Genomic DNA, 17,318 nt, shown 5'->3' on the forward strand with positions numbered 1-17,318 from the left:
TGCAAATACTCCTACGCTGCAGAAATTATTTGTTTCATATTGCAAACCTGATGCTTCAGCAAAGAGGACTCCAAGGAGAACACTGCTGTAGTCTCTTGTACAGGCACAGGGACAACCACAATGGCTGCATTTTCTTCCTTAACCCACGTTACTAGTTTTTGCTAGTTTTACTAGATATTTAACATGAGTGTCAAGTAGGCTCCCTAGGACAGTCTGTAAAGACACTGCCAAACCACAGCCTACAAATGCTTCCAAATAAACATCTTGAAAGGCATTTTAAAAAAACCCCAAACTGCTTATCTGATGGTTACGCCTGATTTTTGATTTTTTGTTTCCTTTGGGATGGACTAACACTTCTGCCAATCAAACACTGCTCAAATGACACATCAGTTTATGGAAATTGCTGCTCCCCAAAATTACATTGGTAAAATGTGAAGAAGGAGGTGGGGAAAGGGGACACATCTGTGATCAAACAGGTGTACTAAGAAAGGTGGTGTAACCAAGTCCTTTATCTCTTACACATTTATTCAAAAGGACAAGTTTCTGGTTAGTTTGAAGTCACAACTGCAAAATGGTGTTGTATGACCTAATCACAAAGCTGTACGGTGAACGTCACACACTCAAATACATTACATATGGGACTGCTTTAACCTAACATTAGTTCAAAACATACGGCCTAAAAAATAACCTACAGTACATGGCATATAGTTCTACAGGCTTCTTGCTAAAGAACATATTTTATCAAAATAAAGATGAACGAGATCCCAAAATATTAACTGGGTTATTTTCTTAGAAGTAATAAAATCTTTGACGTGGTATGTCAAAAGTTTTGTCTTTGAGGCACAAAAATAAATGCAGAGACTAGTATTTTGTAAAAGTAAAGACAATGTTTTCCACAATATAATTATATCTAGAGCTTCTTCCAGGCTACTACAAGTCATTTGGTGCAAACATTTTGGTAACTGAATCAAGTATGTGAAAGCAAACAGCACAGTGAAGTAAATTAGAAATAAAAATGACAGTATTTAAACCTAGTGAACCAATTTTCACCATACAGAAGGACTGAAAAACCTCCCATTAAACTAGTTAGTAAAACCAAAATCAGTAACACAGGCTAACACACACCAAAAAATTATATGAGTTAACCATTAAAAAATGTACCATGTAAATTATATATGGGAAAAATAGTAATGGTAAAATGCCATATACTGATGTTGCACAAAAATTCTTTTTTGCAAGAATAAGACTTGTTGGTTGTTTTTTTTTTTACATCTTCAATAGATACACGTATCACTTTCACGAAAGTCACCAATTATATATGGAACCACGAAGAACGGCACATAAAAGGGAAAAAGTAAAAATAATTTAGTGCCCTCAAAAGATGAGAAGTTCAAAGCTCATAAAACCCAGGATAATAATGAAACAGGAATTAAGTATCTAGCTGCAAAAGTATCATAACAACCTAACATGAAGAGGAAATTTGAGAAGCAAAAATGTTCAGAGTTATTTAAAACAGTTGCCAGAAAAAGAAATATGGTTTGGGTTTGTAAGACACTAGTCAGAAGACCAAAAGTTTGGTCTTCCTACACAAAAGCATCATGTTACAGAGGAAAGACACAAACAAAACCCACATTTACTAGATGACCTGCAGACCAAGTCCAACAAATCATGCATGTGGAATGGTTTTGTGGGCGCCAAGATATGGAGAACTGAGCTAAAAAGCTAAAAACAAGAAAAAGTTGTTTAAAAAGAGTAGTCTAAAAAAATAGCTTGAAGAAAATGGGAAGAAATGGAAATACACAGCTAGAACCAGCGTGTGCATGCAGGATCCAAATTACAAAGACAATGAGGAATATGTAAAATGGCACAAAACATGGCTTGGAATACTGGCATGAAGTTACAAAAAAGAACTACTAAACGTCATGTAAATTCTCCTGTCAGTGAGACGTAATCATTGAAATAATCTTCAAATGGAATCCTAATTGTTTAGAACATATATAAAACCTCACTGGCCAAGACAATATTAAAATGCACAAGTCTACAACCCTGCTTTAGCAAGCAGATGGACTAGATAACCTAAATGATTTTTTCATTCCTACCTCCTACGATGATGTTCAGAATATCTGACAGGCTCATGCACAATACCCTGCAGTCCTACAAGGATGTGAGCAAGTACAGTAAAAAGACATTGACATCTAGTATGAAGACCAGCACAAAAATATATATAACTCCACAACCTCTTTGTAAGGCTACATTTGTTTTGTTTTGTTTTTTAAAGGCACCTCATCCTCTAGCTATTGCCAGCTTTTAAAAAAATCACTTTTCAGTTTGAGCAAGAGCTCAATAGTGAGAAGGAAGCATCTCTCAATTCACATTTGAACAGCCACTTCTTACATTCCAATTGTAATCAGAATGACAGTCTTTAAAAACAAGCATGCCGGCCTATTAGTTTTATATACAGCAATTTAAACAACTGTAACTACATATTGTATTGTGTAAGCAAAAGCACAACATTCATTTCATACTCACACCATTATCCTTTGTATACACAAACTCAAGAGAACTCTTAATACTAAAACATTAAAATGCACCCATGGAGTCTTCCCTTACTAGACACATTTAATACATGTTTACAATATATATACACATATATAATATACATAACTTTTAGAATTTTTCAAATAAATCTTTGTAATTTCCTCTTCAAAAAGAAATAAAATAACGACACTGAAAGAATACAAGTCAAGTACACAGAACTCTCACAAAGTTGAATGCTCAGTTTTGCAGCCAAGTTTCCCCCTTTCCATCATAACCAAAACACTTTATAAAAACTAAATAATCTGAATTACTATTGTAGTCATCTGTTTCATTGTAGAAGTTCTAATCTTATCTATGGAAATATATTGCATATCAATATCATGAAGTGACATATCTGAATATTCTGAGCAATAAAAGGTATTCCAGGATATTTTACCAGTAAATACCATGTGTCACAGGCTCAAACAGCACAGGTCAACCTTTTATTCTAAATAATATAGTTAATTTCAACTCTGAGATCAGCTTTAAGTGTGGTCCCATCCCCCAATGCCACTCTAAAAACAACACAGTCAAATCCTATGTTGATATCTTTCAATGATTCCTTTTTTAAAAGTGTCAGTTTAAAGGTAAAGATTTATTTACCAGTTTCCAGTCTTAACCTCAGGCTGGTATGTGGGGGAGTTGCATGAGGTTCTTTCCTATTCACATCAGTACCAGAAATCATCTCCAGCAGAAATTCTGCCTTCCATTCCCATTAGAGGAAAACACCAACTTCACGCTTATGAGCAGTAATACCTCTGATGATGACATGTAATATAAAAGAATCCACTCACCTTTCTTTAAGAAGGGCTACAAAGACTAAAAGATCAGATTAAAAGTTATTTGTCATTCAAATCAACAGAGAAGCTCTGAATACATAAACAAAGCACATCTGTTGAGTAACTGCAAGTTTTCATTCTTTGGGTAACCTAATTGATGGGACGATACGCCCAGTGAAGTGGACAAGTTAAAAAGTTCCACAAATGATGAAGCTGGGAAATTCCTCTAGAAATAGCAGAATCTCTCAAGTTGATGGAACTTCGTACAGTTCCCACCTATTGCAGTAGTAGTACTCATACAAAGCATCAGGTATATGCTTAATCTTCAAAAGAAGTATTTCACTGTTATCCTTAATGCCCAGAATGATACCCTTTTTAGCAGGAACAGAAAGCAGAGATGAATGTTTGATAGTTAAATTGCAGAACAGCTTCTTTAGAAAGCTTTGTGATAATTTCTTGTGCCAGATCTCCAAGAATAAACAGCATTATAAATCTGAATAAGTTAAATCTGCTACTACAGTATATACAGACCGCTTCAGTCTGTTGTTAATTGGGACTAGACTAAAGGCTCAGCTTCTAGCCACATGCCAATACAGTCTTTAAAAAAATTATATAAATTTTTTTGCAAATTAAATATTTAATGTATAACACAGAAGATGTAACAAAAACGTTACTGCATTTTAATTTGTGTTAGTAATTTGCTTTCCTTTAACTGCATTTATCTTAGGCTAGCAGCCAGGTGGCTGAGACTAACTACCCACTACTGCTCTCTGAACAAGATCTACTTTATTTATACCAAAGGGATGACAAAGTGCCTCTCACATGACACACTAATGAGCATGTGAACGGACACTTTTTCCAGGTGATTCAGTTTTAAGTACATTAAGATTCCTCAATGAGAAGCATCCCAGGAAGTTTCCCTCTTTTCCTACTCCCTGATGCAATTAGACCCCTTCTTTCGAGTATTCCATTTTATTAATAGAGAATACATAGACCTAGTTTCACCCAAGGCCTGCCTGGACGAAAATTCACACCCTCTGAAATAAAAGCATTTCTTTTGTTTTTCAACTATTTGAAACTGAGAGTTTCCAAGCTCTCAGCACCAGCTGAGCTCACAGAAACCAGAACAAACGTCAATTTAGAAAACAGCACCCTGCAAAACTAAACACAAACATTCTCTGAATTACAGGGCAGGATAAGAAGACTCACGCCCTTCTCTTCTCTTTTGTGCAGCTGGTTAAATATATACAAAGCTAGAGTTGAGAGGGAAGCACTCTGTCATACAAACACTTTAGCCAGGGCATCTGCTCCTGCACTGGCAATATAACATTTGGAGGGGTGGAATGCCACATCATGAATGGACTCATCAAATTTTTTGCGATGAGCAGTAAATTCTTGGATACAGGTCTTGCTTTCAAGATTCCACAAGCGAATCGAACAGTCATGACCTAAAGAAAGGGGAAACAGTTTTCTTTATAATTCTCAGATCTGCCACCATTATGAGAAAAAGAAAATGAAATCTGAATGTACTTACTGCCAGACATCAAATACAATCCGTTAGGATCAACGGCTAAACTTGTAACTGCATCTAAGTGAGCTACCATGGAGTGGATCAGTTTTCCTTTGAAAGAAGAGATTCATTTAGGTTACTTTCTGCAATTCACTTTGTTCTCTTTATTCACTGCTTAAACCCTATCACAGCTCACATTATAAATACAAGATCTTGTCCCACAATTGAATCATTAAAATTATGAAAGAAGTCATTCTTTTAACGTGTACAATCTCAGAGGAGTCACAGTATCAATATCACCAGCTTTGTTAGACCTTTGTCTTACGTCTGCAAAACCACCACAAAGCTGCAATCACCGTGCATTTTAAATATCTGCTCTTTAAGTGAATTAAACTTCAGGAGTAACATCTTGACTGAGAATAAGGACAGGGACTGAGTATACTAATAAGCAATGAATATAAACTACATAAGAGTATGGGATAATTTTAGTCAACTCAGAGAGAATTAATATTCTATTACAGTTTATTACACAAATAATAAATCATAGGTCAAATGTGTGGGTTTTTGTTGCAGAAGATAATAAAACAGAAGAAAATGAAAGGCGGTTTCCTCTGCTGTTTATTACAGAACTATGTCATCAAACAAATCAGGTATTTCTAGCTTTTTCCTCAGCTTCCATTGGGTCCTTTCAACTCTTGTTATTTAACATACATGTGGGGAGTACTAAACTTACAATCAACAAGAATATTGAAAGATCTCAATTTAACTTTTAAGACAGCGTGACCTGGAAGCAGAGAAGTCATAAACTGAAGGCTATCAAGATTCCTCCTCCCTGGGGCACGGGTCAGGGATGTGTTGGACAAAGTTCCTACTCTAGTCAATCCTTCTGATTATTACCCCCTGTTAGTATTTCAGGTAGGCAGTGACAATGTGGGAAGAAGGAGCCCAAAATCAATTAAAAGAGATTTTAAAGCCTTGGGAAGGGTGCTTAAGGGATCGGGAACACAAGCAGTATTCTCCTCTATCCCATCAGTGGCTATCATGAGTGAGGAAATTAATAGGAAGAGACAGTAGGTCAATTCGTGGCTTCGGGACTGGTGTTATCAACAGGGCTTTGGGTTTTTTAATCATAGGTTGCCATATGAGACACCTGGCATGCTGGTGGCAGGTGGGATGCGCCTGTCCCAGAGGGGGGAAAACAATTTTGGGACAGGAATTAGCAGGACTCGTTAACAGGGCTTTAAACTAGATATGAGGGGGGAGGGGGAGATAACTGGGCCTGTTAGGACTAAACTCAAGGGAAACACGCCAGGGCTTGAGGGATGGTGGACTAGCAAGGACTCTTACTCTACCAATTCATTTCAGAGAAGTGATAGACACCTAGAAATTATAGAAACACCTGAGAGGGGCCTGGTAGGAAATAGGGCCCACACTCACAAAAAGATGTTGAAACCATTAGATCGTCTGAAGTGCATCTATACCGACGCACGCAGTATGAACAACAAACAGGGGGAGCTTGAAGCCATGATGCACCAGGAAAACTATGACATAGTGGCTATCACAGAAACGTGGTGGGATGCCTCACATGACTGGAGTGCCACAATCGAAGGCTACAAGCTCTTCAGGAGGGATAGACAGGAAAGGAGAGGTGGTGGAGTGGCTGTGTATGTTAGTGAATGCTATGAGAGCTCAGAAATTAAGTATAGTGATAACAGGGTCGAAAGCGTTTGGATTAGGATAAGGGCAAATAAAGGTGATATCGCTGTGGGAGTCTGCTACAGACCTCCCAACCAAAGCAGTGAGGTGGATGAAGTCTTCTATAAGCAACTGGGAGAAATATCACAGTCGTTTGTCATTGTTCTTGTGGGGGACTTTAACCTCCCTGATATCTGCTGGGAATACAACACAGCAGACAGGGAACAATCCAGGAGGTTCCTGGAATGTGTGGAGGATAACTTCCTCACGCAGCTGGTAAGCGAGCCGACCAGGGAAAGCGCCCTCCTAGACCTGCTCCTTGTGAACAGGGAAGAACTTGTGGGGGAAGTAAAGGTTGGAGGCCGTCTAGGGCACAGTGATCATGAGATGATTGAGTTCTCTATCCTTGGAGAAACAAGGAGAAGGGTTACCAAAACTGCCACCTTAGACTTCCGGAGGGCAAACTTTGACCTGTTCAGAAGACTGCTAGACAAAATCCCTTGGGAGGATGCCCTTAAGGATACGGGAGTCCAGGAAGGATGGACATACTTCAAGAAAGAAGTCTTAAAGGCACAGGAGCAGGCTGTCCCCGTGTGCCGAAAAACAAGTAGGCGGGGTAGGAGGCCAGCCTGGCTGAATAGGGATCTCTTGCTGGATCTCAGAAACAAAAAGAGAGTCTACGACCTTTGGAAGAGGGGGCAAGTCTCTCATGAACACTATAAAGATGTAGCAAAGCTGTGCAGGGAGAAAATAAGGAGAGCCAAAGCGCAGCTAGAGCTCAACCTAGCTGCAGCTGTTAGGGATAATAAAAAATGTTTCTATAAATTCATTAACAACAAAAGGAGGATTAGGGAAAATCTCCCTCCTTTATTGGATGCAGAGGGAAACATAGTCACAAAGGATGAGGAAAAGGCTGAGGTGCTCAACGCCTACTTTGCGTCAGTCTTTAGCAGTGGAACTAGCTGTTCCCTGGACACCCAGCCTCATGAGCTAGGAGACAGGGAGGGGAAGCAGAATGAGGGCATCACGATTAAAGAGGAAGAGATCAGTGACCTGCTATGCTGCTTGGATGCACACAAGTCTATGGGACTGGATGGGCTACACCCAAGAGTGCTGAAAGAGTTGGCAGACGTGCTCGCCAAACCGCTTTCCATCATTTACAGGAAGTCATGGCTAACTGGGGAGGTCCCAATGGACTGGAGGATGGCAAATGTAACACCCATCTACAAGAAAAGCAAAAAGGAGGATCCAGGAAACTATAGACCTGTCAGTCTAACCTCGATACCAGGGAAGGTCATGGAGCAGGTCATCTTGAGTGCCATCAAAAACCACATAATGGGCAACCAGGGGATCAGGCCTAGTCAGCATGGGTTTATAGAAGGCATGTCCTGCCAGACGAACCTGATCTCCTTCTATGACAAGATAACCAGATTATTGGACAAGGGAAAGGCTGTTGATATCGTATACCTGGACTTTCGAAAAGCATTCAATACTGTCCCCCATACAATTCTTGTGGAAAAACTGGCTTCACATGGCCTGGATGAGCATACGATCCGCTGGGTCAAGCAATGGCTGACTGGAAGGTCTCAAAGAGTGGTGCTCAACGGATTTAAATCCAGCTGGCGGCCGGTCACAAGTGGTGTGCCTCAGGGCTCAGTGTTAGGACCATTTCTGTTTAACGTCTTTATTGATGATCTCGACAAGGACATAGGGTGTATCATCAGCAAGTTCGCAGATGACACCAAGTTAAGCAGGAGTGTTGATTCCCAGGAGGATAGGGAAGCTCTACAGAGAGACCTAGATAGATTGGATCATTGGGCCAAGATCAATGGTATGAGTTTCATCAAGGGCAAGTGCCAGGTTCTGCACTTGGGCCACAATAACCCCAAGCAGCGCTACAGGCTTGGGGAAGTGTGGCTGGAAAGCTGCCTGGAAGAAAGAGACCTGGGGGTTCTAATTGACAAGTGGCTGAATATGAGCCAGCAGTGTGCCCAGGTGGCCAAGAAAGCCAGCGGCATCCTGGCTTGTATTAGAAATAGCGTGACCAGCAGAAGTAGGGAGGTGATTGTCCCCCTGTACTCAGCACTGGTGAGGCCACACCTCGAGTATTATGTCCAGTTTTGGGCACCTCAATACAAGAGAGATATCGAGGTGCTGGAGCGAGTGCAGAGGAGGGCAACGAAGCTGGTGAAGGGCCTGGAGAATAAATCTTATGAAGAGCGATTGAGGGAGCTGGGACTGTTTAGTATGAGGAAGAGGAGGCTGAGGGGAGACCTCATCACTCTCTACAACTACTTGAAAGGACACTGTAGAGAGGTTGGTGCTGGTCTCTTCTCACAGGTAACTAATGACAGAACAAGAGGGAATGGCTTCAAGCTCCAGCAGGGTAGGTTTAGACTGAACATTAGGAAAGAATTTTTCACAGAAAGAGTGGTCGGGCATTGGAATAGGCTGCCCAGGGAGGTGGTTGAATCACCATCCCTGGATGTGTTTAAGAGACGTTTAGATGTGGTGTTGGGGGATATGATATAGGGAAGAACTTTGTAGTGTAGGGTAAATGGTTGGACTCGATGATCCCAAGGGTCTCTTCCAAGCTGGACGATTCTATGATTCACAGTCAGAATACCAGGTTAATACTACCATTTCTACCAAAAAGTCCTTTAAAACCTAAGAGAGTTAAAGTCACACATCTCAGCGTGACTCCCACGACAAATTAGAAAAAGTATTATAAGCTGCCCAGCTGTTTCTGCAGAAGTGAGAGATTTGGAAAAATACAATGGAGGAAAATGAGAACGATGCCTACAAGGGAACTTCTACCTCCAAGCCATCTGGCAGAGGTCTTGGAAGCACTGAAGGAGTGCCAGAGCTTCCTGTCCTCAGATCAAATTAACACAGACAGCACAACAGAAGAAACATGAACATAAGCACATAAAAGGAAGCTTTTCCAAAATCTTTATGTTAAATATTGATAACCCCCATATATAAGGCATTTTAAAAGAATGGACAGAGAATGATGCAGATTGCTTATCAATGTGCCAATAAAGTTTTATGTGGCCCAGCAATCTTTGGGCTCTAGTGGTGATGAGAGATTTCTGTTTCAGGGGATATCCAATTCTTGACATTCCTCAGCACTTATGTGAATAATATAAACAGAATGTCATTATGATTAATGTTTTATGTTATACAACCGCTCTGACTAAGACCTGCTAAAAAGATGCATACCTGTATTGTTGTCGTAGAATTTGATGTGTCTGTCTTCATGAGCAGTGATACTAATTGGAAGAGTTGGATGGCTGATTACTCTGTTTATCTGACAGGAGGAACTGACTGCTAAGAAAAAAAACCCACACGTATCAATACTTGTAAATTGCTAAGTTCTTTGAAAGATTGCTAGTAAGAAATACATATGTAATCAATCTTATTTGCAAAATAATCCCTATCTTTATATAATGAAAACTCTCAGCTAGCACCTTAGGTAATGTGGTTGACTCTCAAATATTTTCCAAATTACACACACAGAGAGGCATACATAAGCCATATGTATGAGTGCAAATACAAACAAATAAGGTCCAACTTTTGACCACGGTTTTAGATGGGCACATTAGGCAAGAATGTGAAGCCAAAACCTGGCTGAAAATACCTTTTCTGCACTTCCCCACCTCCACATTCCTCTTCTTTTCAAGCCAAACTTTCTTTATAACATACAGACAGTACAGGAAGACTAACACTGCAGGCAGTAGGTTTCCAAACAAACAAGATCCCGTGCCCTCACCCTCACAAAGCAAAACCCACCTACTACTATTTGATAAAATTCTTATTGAAAAAAACGATGCTAAACTATAGATAGGAGAGCCATTTTCCTAGCCTTCAGGAATCTTGAAATATCATATATATATATATACACACACACAAACAGCATGGGAGGTTTTGATTAGAAATCTAGGCATTGCTGTGATGCACAAACTAGTGCAAGAGTGGTCTTAAGAGATGTAGATTACCACAAAAAGACAAATAGCCACTCCACAGAACATCAAAATACAGTTCTCCTTTCATGTAGGAGCTGACTGTATTTAGTTAAACTGCTGCCAAAGGCCACTCACATCATCTAATCACAATTCTTACTAAAATAAACAAAATGGAATACTACTATAGTACCATTTGCTACTAAGTTGGTAAAGACTTCAATTTACATCCTTCTATAAAAATCTGAACCTTCAAGTAGTGTCAGCATTCACAGGACACTTAAAAATTATGAAAGTGTAAATTAAGGAAAAAAACCCATATTTGTACTAGTAACCTCCCCTAAAATTACTAAATGCACGTGAGACTGCATCACAGCCAGCTATCCTCAGAGTTTTAAAATGCTAAGCAGAGTGAAGCTTACACTGAACAGCAGAGTCCCTAAGTGGTGGTGGTAGGGCATTTCAGGTAACTCCTTTTACTCTTGCCTAGTTCTTATAGAAATAATTTATTATTTTTTTTTAAATACATTAAGCTTTATAGTACTGTTATATAACTAGAGATACTAAGCAGAGACTGCTGGTTGCCATACCATGGTCTCGTTTTCTTAGAGGAATATTACTGAATTACAGTAAGGAGGAGGTGGTGAAAAAAATACAATGTAAAGGCTAAAAAAAAAAAGGTAACTTCTAACGTCCACTGAATAGAGAAAACCGATTTTGGACTGTTTTTTCAGACAGGAACAAAGATGTGGGTTAAAAAAAAAGAAATCCCGCACAGTAAGTAATACAAAGAAGGGAAATCGCACTTTCCATTCCCTCTCATAAAAGTACAGACTGATTTAACTATTTTAAAACAGACAACCAAAGCCAACAAAGAAGGGCTTACTCCCTTTTAAAAACATAATTAGATAAGTAGAATTCAGTGACATAAGGCTTTTGGGGGGAAAAATATCAAAATTTTAAAAAAGACTGAATGTTTATATTGTTATCACTTTACCATTTTGGCCTGAACATGAAACCTCATGCTTCAGCTCATTCTGGTCTCTTTCTCAATGCCAGGGCAAAATAATTTACTGAGAGCAGGCTCCTTACAGTTTCCTCCAAAAATTCTGGTATTGGCCACTGCCATGACCTTGGGAATACTCTTTCACCAGAGCTTTGCTTTTCTCCTACAGTGAAAACTTCAACTAAAGCCCAACTGTAAGAGCCAAGAGTGTATATAGAACAGAAAAGAGATACGATTGAGGAAAAATAAAAAAAGAACCCCCCCACCCACACCCAATTTTTTTAATAAACTCAGCTTTAGATTTTCTTGATATTAACTCTATCTTACAATTTTGGACTAAAGAGAGAATGGAAATCTTGACGCTGCAAAGATCACTGGACTGCATTAAAGAAATCTATGCTTTCCTTGTGCTACTGTCCCTTGAAGAGTAATCCAGATAGAAGAAGCAAGCCCACACTACCTTATTTGAAAAGTATGTGCACTCTTCTGCTACTGAAATACTCACAAGGTCTGCTGTAGTAGTAATAATTTACTGCTACATCTCAAAAGCTTGTACCATAATTTATGCTATAATTTATCATGACACTGCCTAATTGTCTGGAAACACCAAAAAGACTATCAACAGTACTGATCTTAAACAAGGAATTTTTGTGGGGGTGGAGGGATGACGGTTTTGATACATACTAGTATCCGCATTGGACTCCAGGGTAAGAATTTGTTGCCGTGTCTCCATGTTAAAAATGCTAGTGTGTCCACTGTTAAATGATGCTACCATGAGGCTTGGATCACTGCTCACGAGATCTACTGATGAAGGGATTCCCATTTCTAGAAAGCAACGTAGACAACATTTTCAGAAGATTTAGTTGGTATAAAGAAAATCAAAAAAGAAAGAAAAAAACCCAACCAATAAGCACTTTAATATCAAGAGGGCCATGATTATGAAAAGAAATGTTACTTTTTAAGACCTACATTATGCCAATTTAAATACATTGTCCTGTATGATCACTATTTTAATCCTATTTTTCTGATATGCTTATCAACATTTTTTACTAAGATGATGTGCCTGAAACCGCAGCTGCACAGAAATCTACTTTGAAATTAAGAAAGTATGAACTCCCTGCCCCCTTTTCCTTCCTATAACCATAAGAGCAATTCTCAAACAAACCTCCATTGCATCATGCAAAAGGACATGAAACTGAAGGGGTAAAATCATTTACATGACAGATGATTAATGTTATTACTAACCTGGCCAAATTCAGACCTTAAAGAAAACCCCAAAACTTTCCAGGTGCAAATTTTATACGCTGACACCGTCAGCATGGAAAGTTACATAAATATATTATTAACTCGTATTGAAAAGCTTTGTCCATCCTGCCTATTATGGTATACATCTGATCTCCTTACAGTGTAGCTATCTGAATACTACACGACAGAAGGCCGTATCAGGAGAGCTTGGGTGTAGGAAATATCCTGTGGAATTTTTCTCCTCAAATGTTCTGTTCACCACCCGCTACGTGAAAGAACAACACTGGTTGCACAGACGCCAGGAGAAGGAGGAAGAGGTAGAGACTGAGACACTGTAATGTCCATGGATCCAGATAACACAAGAATACCATCACCTTTCTCTAAACCTAAGATTCATGGGAGAAATGTCTGTCTTGGACACACGACATCAGAAATGTTGCTCGGGAATGGTGGTACCTACCTACAGGTACTCCAAAAAAGCCAAAAAGGATTGGTGTGAGAAGAAAACGTACTATTTCTAAAGCAACCTTTTCTACCACTGCCATGCCTGCTTATCTGCAGCACCCTGGTAAGCCTACAATGGTTTATCTAAAGGACTTAAATGATGATATTTTAGAGAATTTGTTCAAGGTTCTCAATAAGCCATAAGAAAACTCAGTTTAAAGGAGGATCTTTGAATTTCACAACTGGGTTTCATTTCAGTTTGGCATACAAAAAACCCAAAGCTTAGCTCTGTGAGGCAAGACTACTCCCTCTTCCCCTTTAATTTAATAATTAAAATAAAATTGAAACAAAACCACCAAAACCCCCTATGTTAGAGGCACAAGGAACATAATCTAGAAGGTACAGTGACACTGGCCTGAGACAAAGCACTGGCTACTCCAAACCTCTATTGGAGAAAGAAAGGGCTTTTTATTCTGGCTAAACCAAAAGCAAGAGCCTAGTGGAAAATGAGTTTGAATATGAACTATGGAGTTGACGAATTATACTCCATGGTTCCAGTAACATCAGCAGATCATCTGCAGCAGTTAGCTTTTAGATGTATGGGACTGTCTCCCTATGTGTAGGTATCTATTCAGCTGGTGTCAAAGGAGAAGGGACCCAAAATTCACTCTTCCCAAAAACATTCATAAAGATATAAAAACCAGCAAAACAAACAAGAAAGATCTCTATTCAGTAGCCAAAATTATGGCAGTCTGAACAGTGATGCTCATGAACTTTAAGGTAGGGCAATTTTCTGTACCTTGATTATCATTAAATATATTGAGAGCTGGAGCAATTTCTGTAGCTTTCCATAGACGTATAGTACCGTCTGCTGAACAGGACAGCAAACGCTGGTGCGCTCCACTGTAAACCAGACCCCACACCGCATCTGTATGGCCTACAAAAGCACCTCTTAGAACAGAAGGATCTGTGAACAAAACAGAAGAAACCATATTGCAAAACAAAACTTGAATTAAGTCAATAGTTGTATCTTGATCTGCGTTTATGGACCAATCTTAAGAAGCTAGTAGTCCATAAAAAAAACCCAAGACCGATCAGGTCATATCAATATAGAAGTCTAAATTTTTCTTGTATGAAGATGCTTGAATTTCATCAGCATATGTGGCATTCAGTTATTCAGTTTACAACTAATGGAACAAAACAATGTTTCAGCAGAAGGGGCAGTATTGAAGTTGGTAAAACACACTTTGGTATTAAAACTCGCTCTCAAACAATTACTAATTAATGGCACATCAGTCCCTTTTTTCCAAAAGCCAGCCTTTTGGCAAACTGCATCTGAAGCTACAAGAAGTGAAAAATGTTTTAAAACACAGACACAAGGCTGACATCCATTCACATCTGGAAAATCGTATTAAACTGAGCTTTTTTAGCTGTTTGCAGACAACATAACAGCTTTGGTCTCAGACTATACAACCTCTTTTGCCTCTCAAGTGCACTGAGATTTGTGGAAGAAGATAACATTAAAATACACATTTGCTGTACTTGCCAAGTATCGGGTTTAGTCCTGTACTTTTTCAACCTAACTGTTTCGCAAAATTGTGATGAGATCAAAGTCTTTTTTAAGAAAATCACAGATTTTATCTTCTCATCAACAAGATTCAGTATTAAAACAAAAATTTACCTAAAGTAATTGAAGCCAACATTCAATTTTCTCTTTTAAATTTTCAGAGAAGCATTACCTACAAATTATACTATTTTAGCCACAGAACATTAATGTCACTAAACATATAATTTCACTGGTGGGTGTGACAGCAACATACCGTAAGAGTCATAGGGGTCAATGTTCGGGTTGGTTGTACTCCAGCCATGGATGAGCCCATCCGTTCCCCCACTGTAACACTGCTCACCGTTACTGCTCATCACCACGCAGAGCACTGGTCCACTGGAAGAACCCCCGCCCCCCAAGAAACATTGACTATTAACATTTCCATTATGTGAAAAACAATGTCAACAGAATCTTCAAATTTCCCTTACAATTCACTTGCTGCACAGACCACAACAAAAATTCTGCATAGTCAGATCATATGCTACCAACACTTCCCACAAAAAAACCTCCACAATATTTGGTAACATAACTACAATCAGGACAATTTAATCATTATGGACATGAAATATGAGAAGTGTCACACTTTTAAACTATAGACTTTGTTATTTTGCATAAACAGCTTTTTTCCCTTTTTTAAAGATCTAAGGCTCTTTCATTAAACCGATTCAGTAGATTTTAATTCACTGCAAACAGCTTCGTTCTACAGATGCACATATCTGACAAAAAGGCAAGAGCTTCAATGAAAAACAGAACACCTAATCAAATTTGATCTGTATGATTTGTAGACTTTTTCTTTTTAAAACTGTGGTGTACCTAGCTCCAGACATAAATAATTATGCAGAAAGGAGACAAACATACACAGATATTTTAAATAACATGGGAACTAAAAACATTCCACATGAAACCCCTAGTTGACAAAGTAGAAATTACTTTTTTAAAAAAATTCTGTGTCTTCTTAAAAATCATATATTTCTCAAAACACGACAAAGTTTCTCAGGAAATACTCACTTATGTGCTCTGAAGGTATATATTGGCTCTACATCAAGAGAAGCACTCCTAAATGAAGTACAAGAAAACATTAACGTGTATGTGATCTTACACACTGCTTTACAAAAATGTGCCAGAATTACTAGATCTTAAAATCACCGCTGCATCTTTTGAAGTGTTTCTCCCACAACTTTCTCTCCCAACGTGATTTTTCATATGTCTAGGAATACTTTGCATTCTTTCAAGATACGGTAAGATTTGGTTGGTTGGCTTGGTTTTGTTTTTTTGTTTGAAGACCTTCAAGGTAGAGAGTCCACAAACTCTCACACACCAATCAAACCAGTAGGTAGGTATACTAATGGTTGGGAAAGAGTGGAGGGCCATCAATATCACATGGAATATATCATTAAGTGTTCCCAATCCCTACCAGAGGAAACGAGCTTATGACACCCTGTTTCTATACTAATGCTGTAGCACAGTTACAAACCACTTAAAAAACTGCTGCTCTGGACTTTACCAATCAGCTACAGACTGCAGGAAGACCACATGCTTTGCCTAGTCCTCCTAAAAGGTATGACATACTCGCTTACTATATTAGCCCCATTAAGAATTTGCTTTCATTTCTGCAAATCCCCAACAACACAACAATGTATAAAGGAACCCAGCAACATCTCAGTCAAATTTTAAGCTGTACACATGTATATGCATATATGTGTATACATATATATGCATGTATATAAATGCATTTTTATACATTTATATACACATGCAAAGACACTAACAGGCCACATCAAAATATTTTAACTAGTAAATTAATTTACCATGTTATCTACAAGGAAAATATAAAAAAGTGAATGGTTTTCATTTTCACAAATACGCATGGATTTCTTCTGGCAGGCTTTAATCTCCATCCTTCTCCAAGACCTTTTTTTCCTGCTCTTAAATTCAATGAACAATTTCTTTTTTTCTTCATAAATGAAAATGTGTTTTGAAACAAAGCAAAAAAAGAAAATCTTACTTTTTTGCTGGGGCTGTTTTTTGTAAATTCCACATTTTTAATGTATGGTCCTCTGAAGCTGTTATTAAGACTGGTTCAACCGGATGAAAAGCAAGACCTCTTATTCCATCAAAGTGACTTCTTAATGTGAATTTGGGGTTCCAAGTCTTTCTCAATGCATCCTTATTGTTTGCTATCTAATAAAAAAAAAAAAAAAGCCAAACTTGTAATTAATCTGGAAGGCACAAGGAAAGGAGGAAATTTAGTTTGGCATTTTCAGAAGATATCAAATTACCTCACCCATTTTTGTTAACAACCTACTCCTGAGCAACAGTCCATTTAACACTGATCAGACAATTCAAAATGAGAAAAAAGATAGATGTATTCCACAAAGGCAACAAGCAATGTCACATCCACAGTAACACATTATTTGCAATCTGAAATATTCCACGTCTGTTAAGGAACACAATTTAAAAGCTGGAAGTACCCTCCTGACTGATACTGCTGTGA

General features: G+C 38.5%; 1 protein-coding gene across 2 annotated transcripts in view; it reads right to left on the reverse strand.

Annotated features, from left to right (window-relative positions):
• Positions 1-2,603: 2,603 nt before the first annotated feature.
• Positions 2,604-17,318, reverse strand: part of STRN (striatin) — a 70,648-nt gene continuing 55,933 nt past the window's right edge. For both annotated transcript variants that reach the window (XM_074144691.1, XM_074144692.1), the window contains 8 exons: positions 16,830-17,005; positions 15,833-15,880; positions 15,039-15,160; positions 14,018-14,185; positions 12,214-12,354; positions 9,784-9,891; positions 4,891-4,977; positions 2,604-4,804 (listed from right to left, as the gene is read on the reverse strand). In XM_074144691.1, coding sequence (XP_074000792.1) covers positions 4,635-4,804; positions 4,891-4,977; positions 9,784-9,891; positions 12,214-12,354; positions 14,018-14,185; positions 15,039-15,160; positions 15,833-15,880; positions 16,830-17,005 — 1,020 coding nt within the window. In that variant the 3' untranslated portion in view covers positions 2,604-4,634. The remainder of the gene's footprint in view (positions 4,805-4,890; positions 4,978-9,783; positions 9,892-12,213; positions 12,355-14,017; positions 14,186-15,038; positions 15,161-15,832; positions 15,881-16,829; positions 17,006-17,318) is intronic.

Source organism: Numenius arquata, chromosome 2 (assembly GCF_964106895.1).
Source record: "Numenius arquata chromosome 2, bNumArq3.hap1.1, whole genome shotgun sequence".
NCBI classification, from domain to species: domain Eukaryota; kingdom Metazoa; phylum Chordata; class Aves; order Charadriiformes; family Scolopacidae; genus Numenius; species Numenius arquata.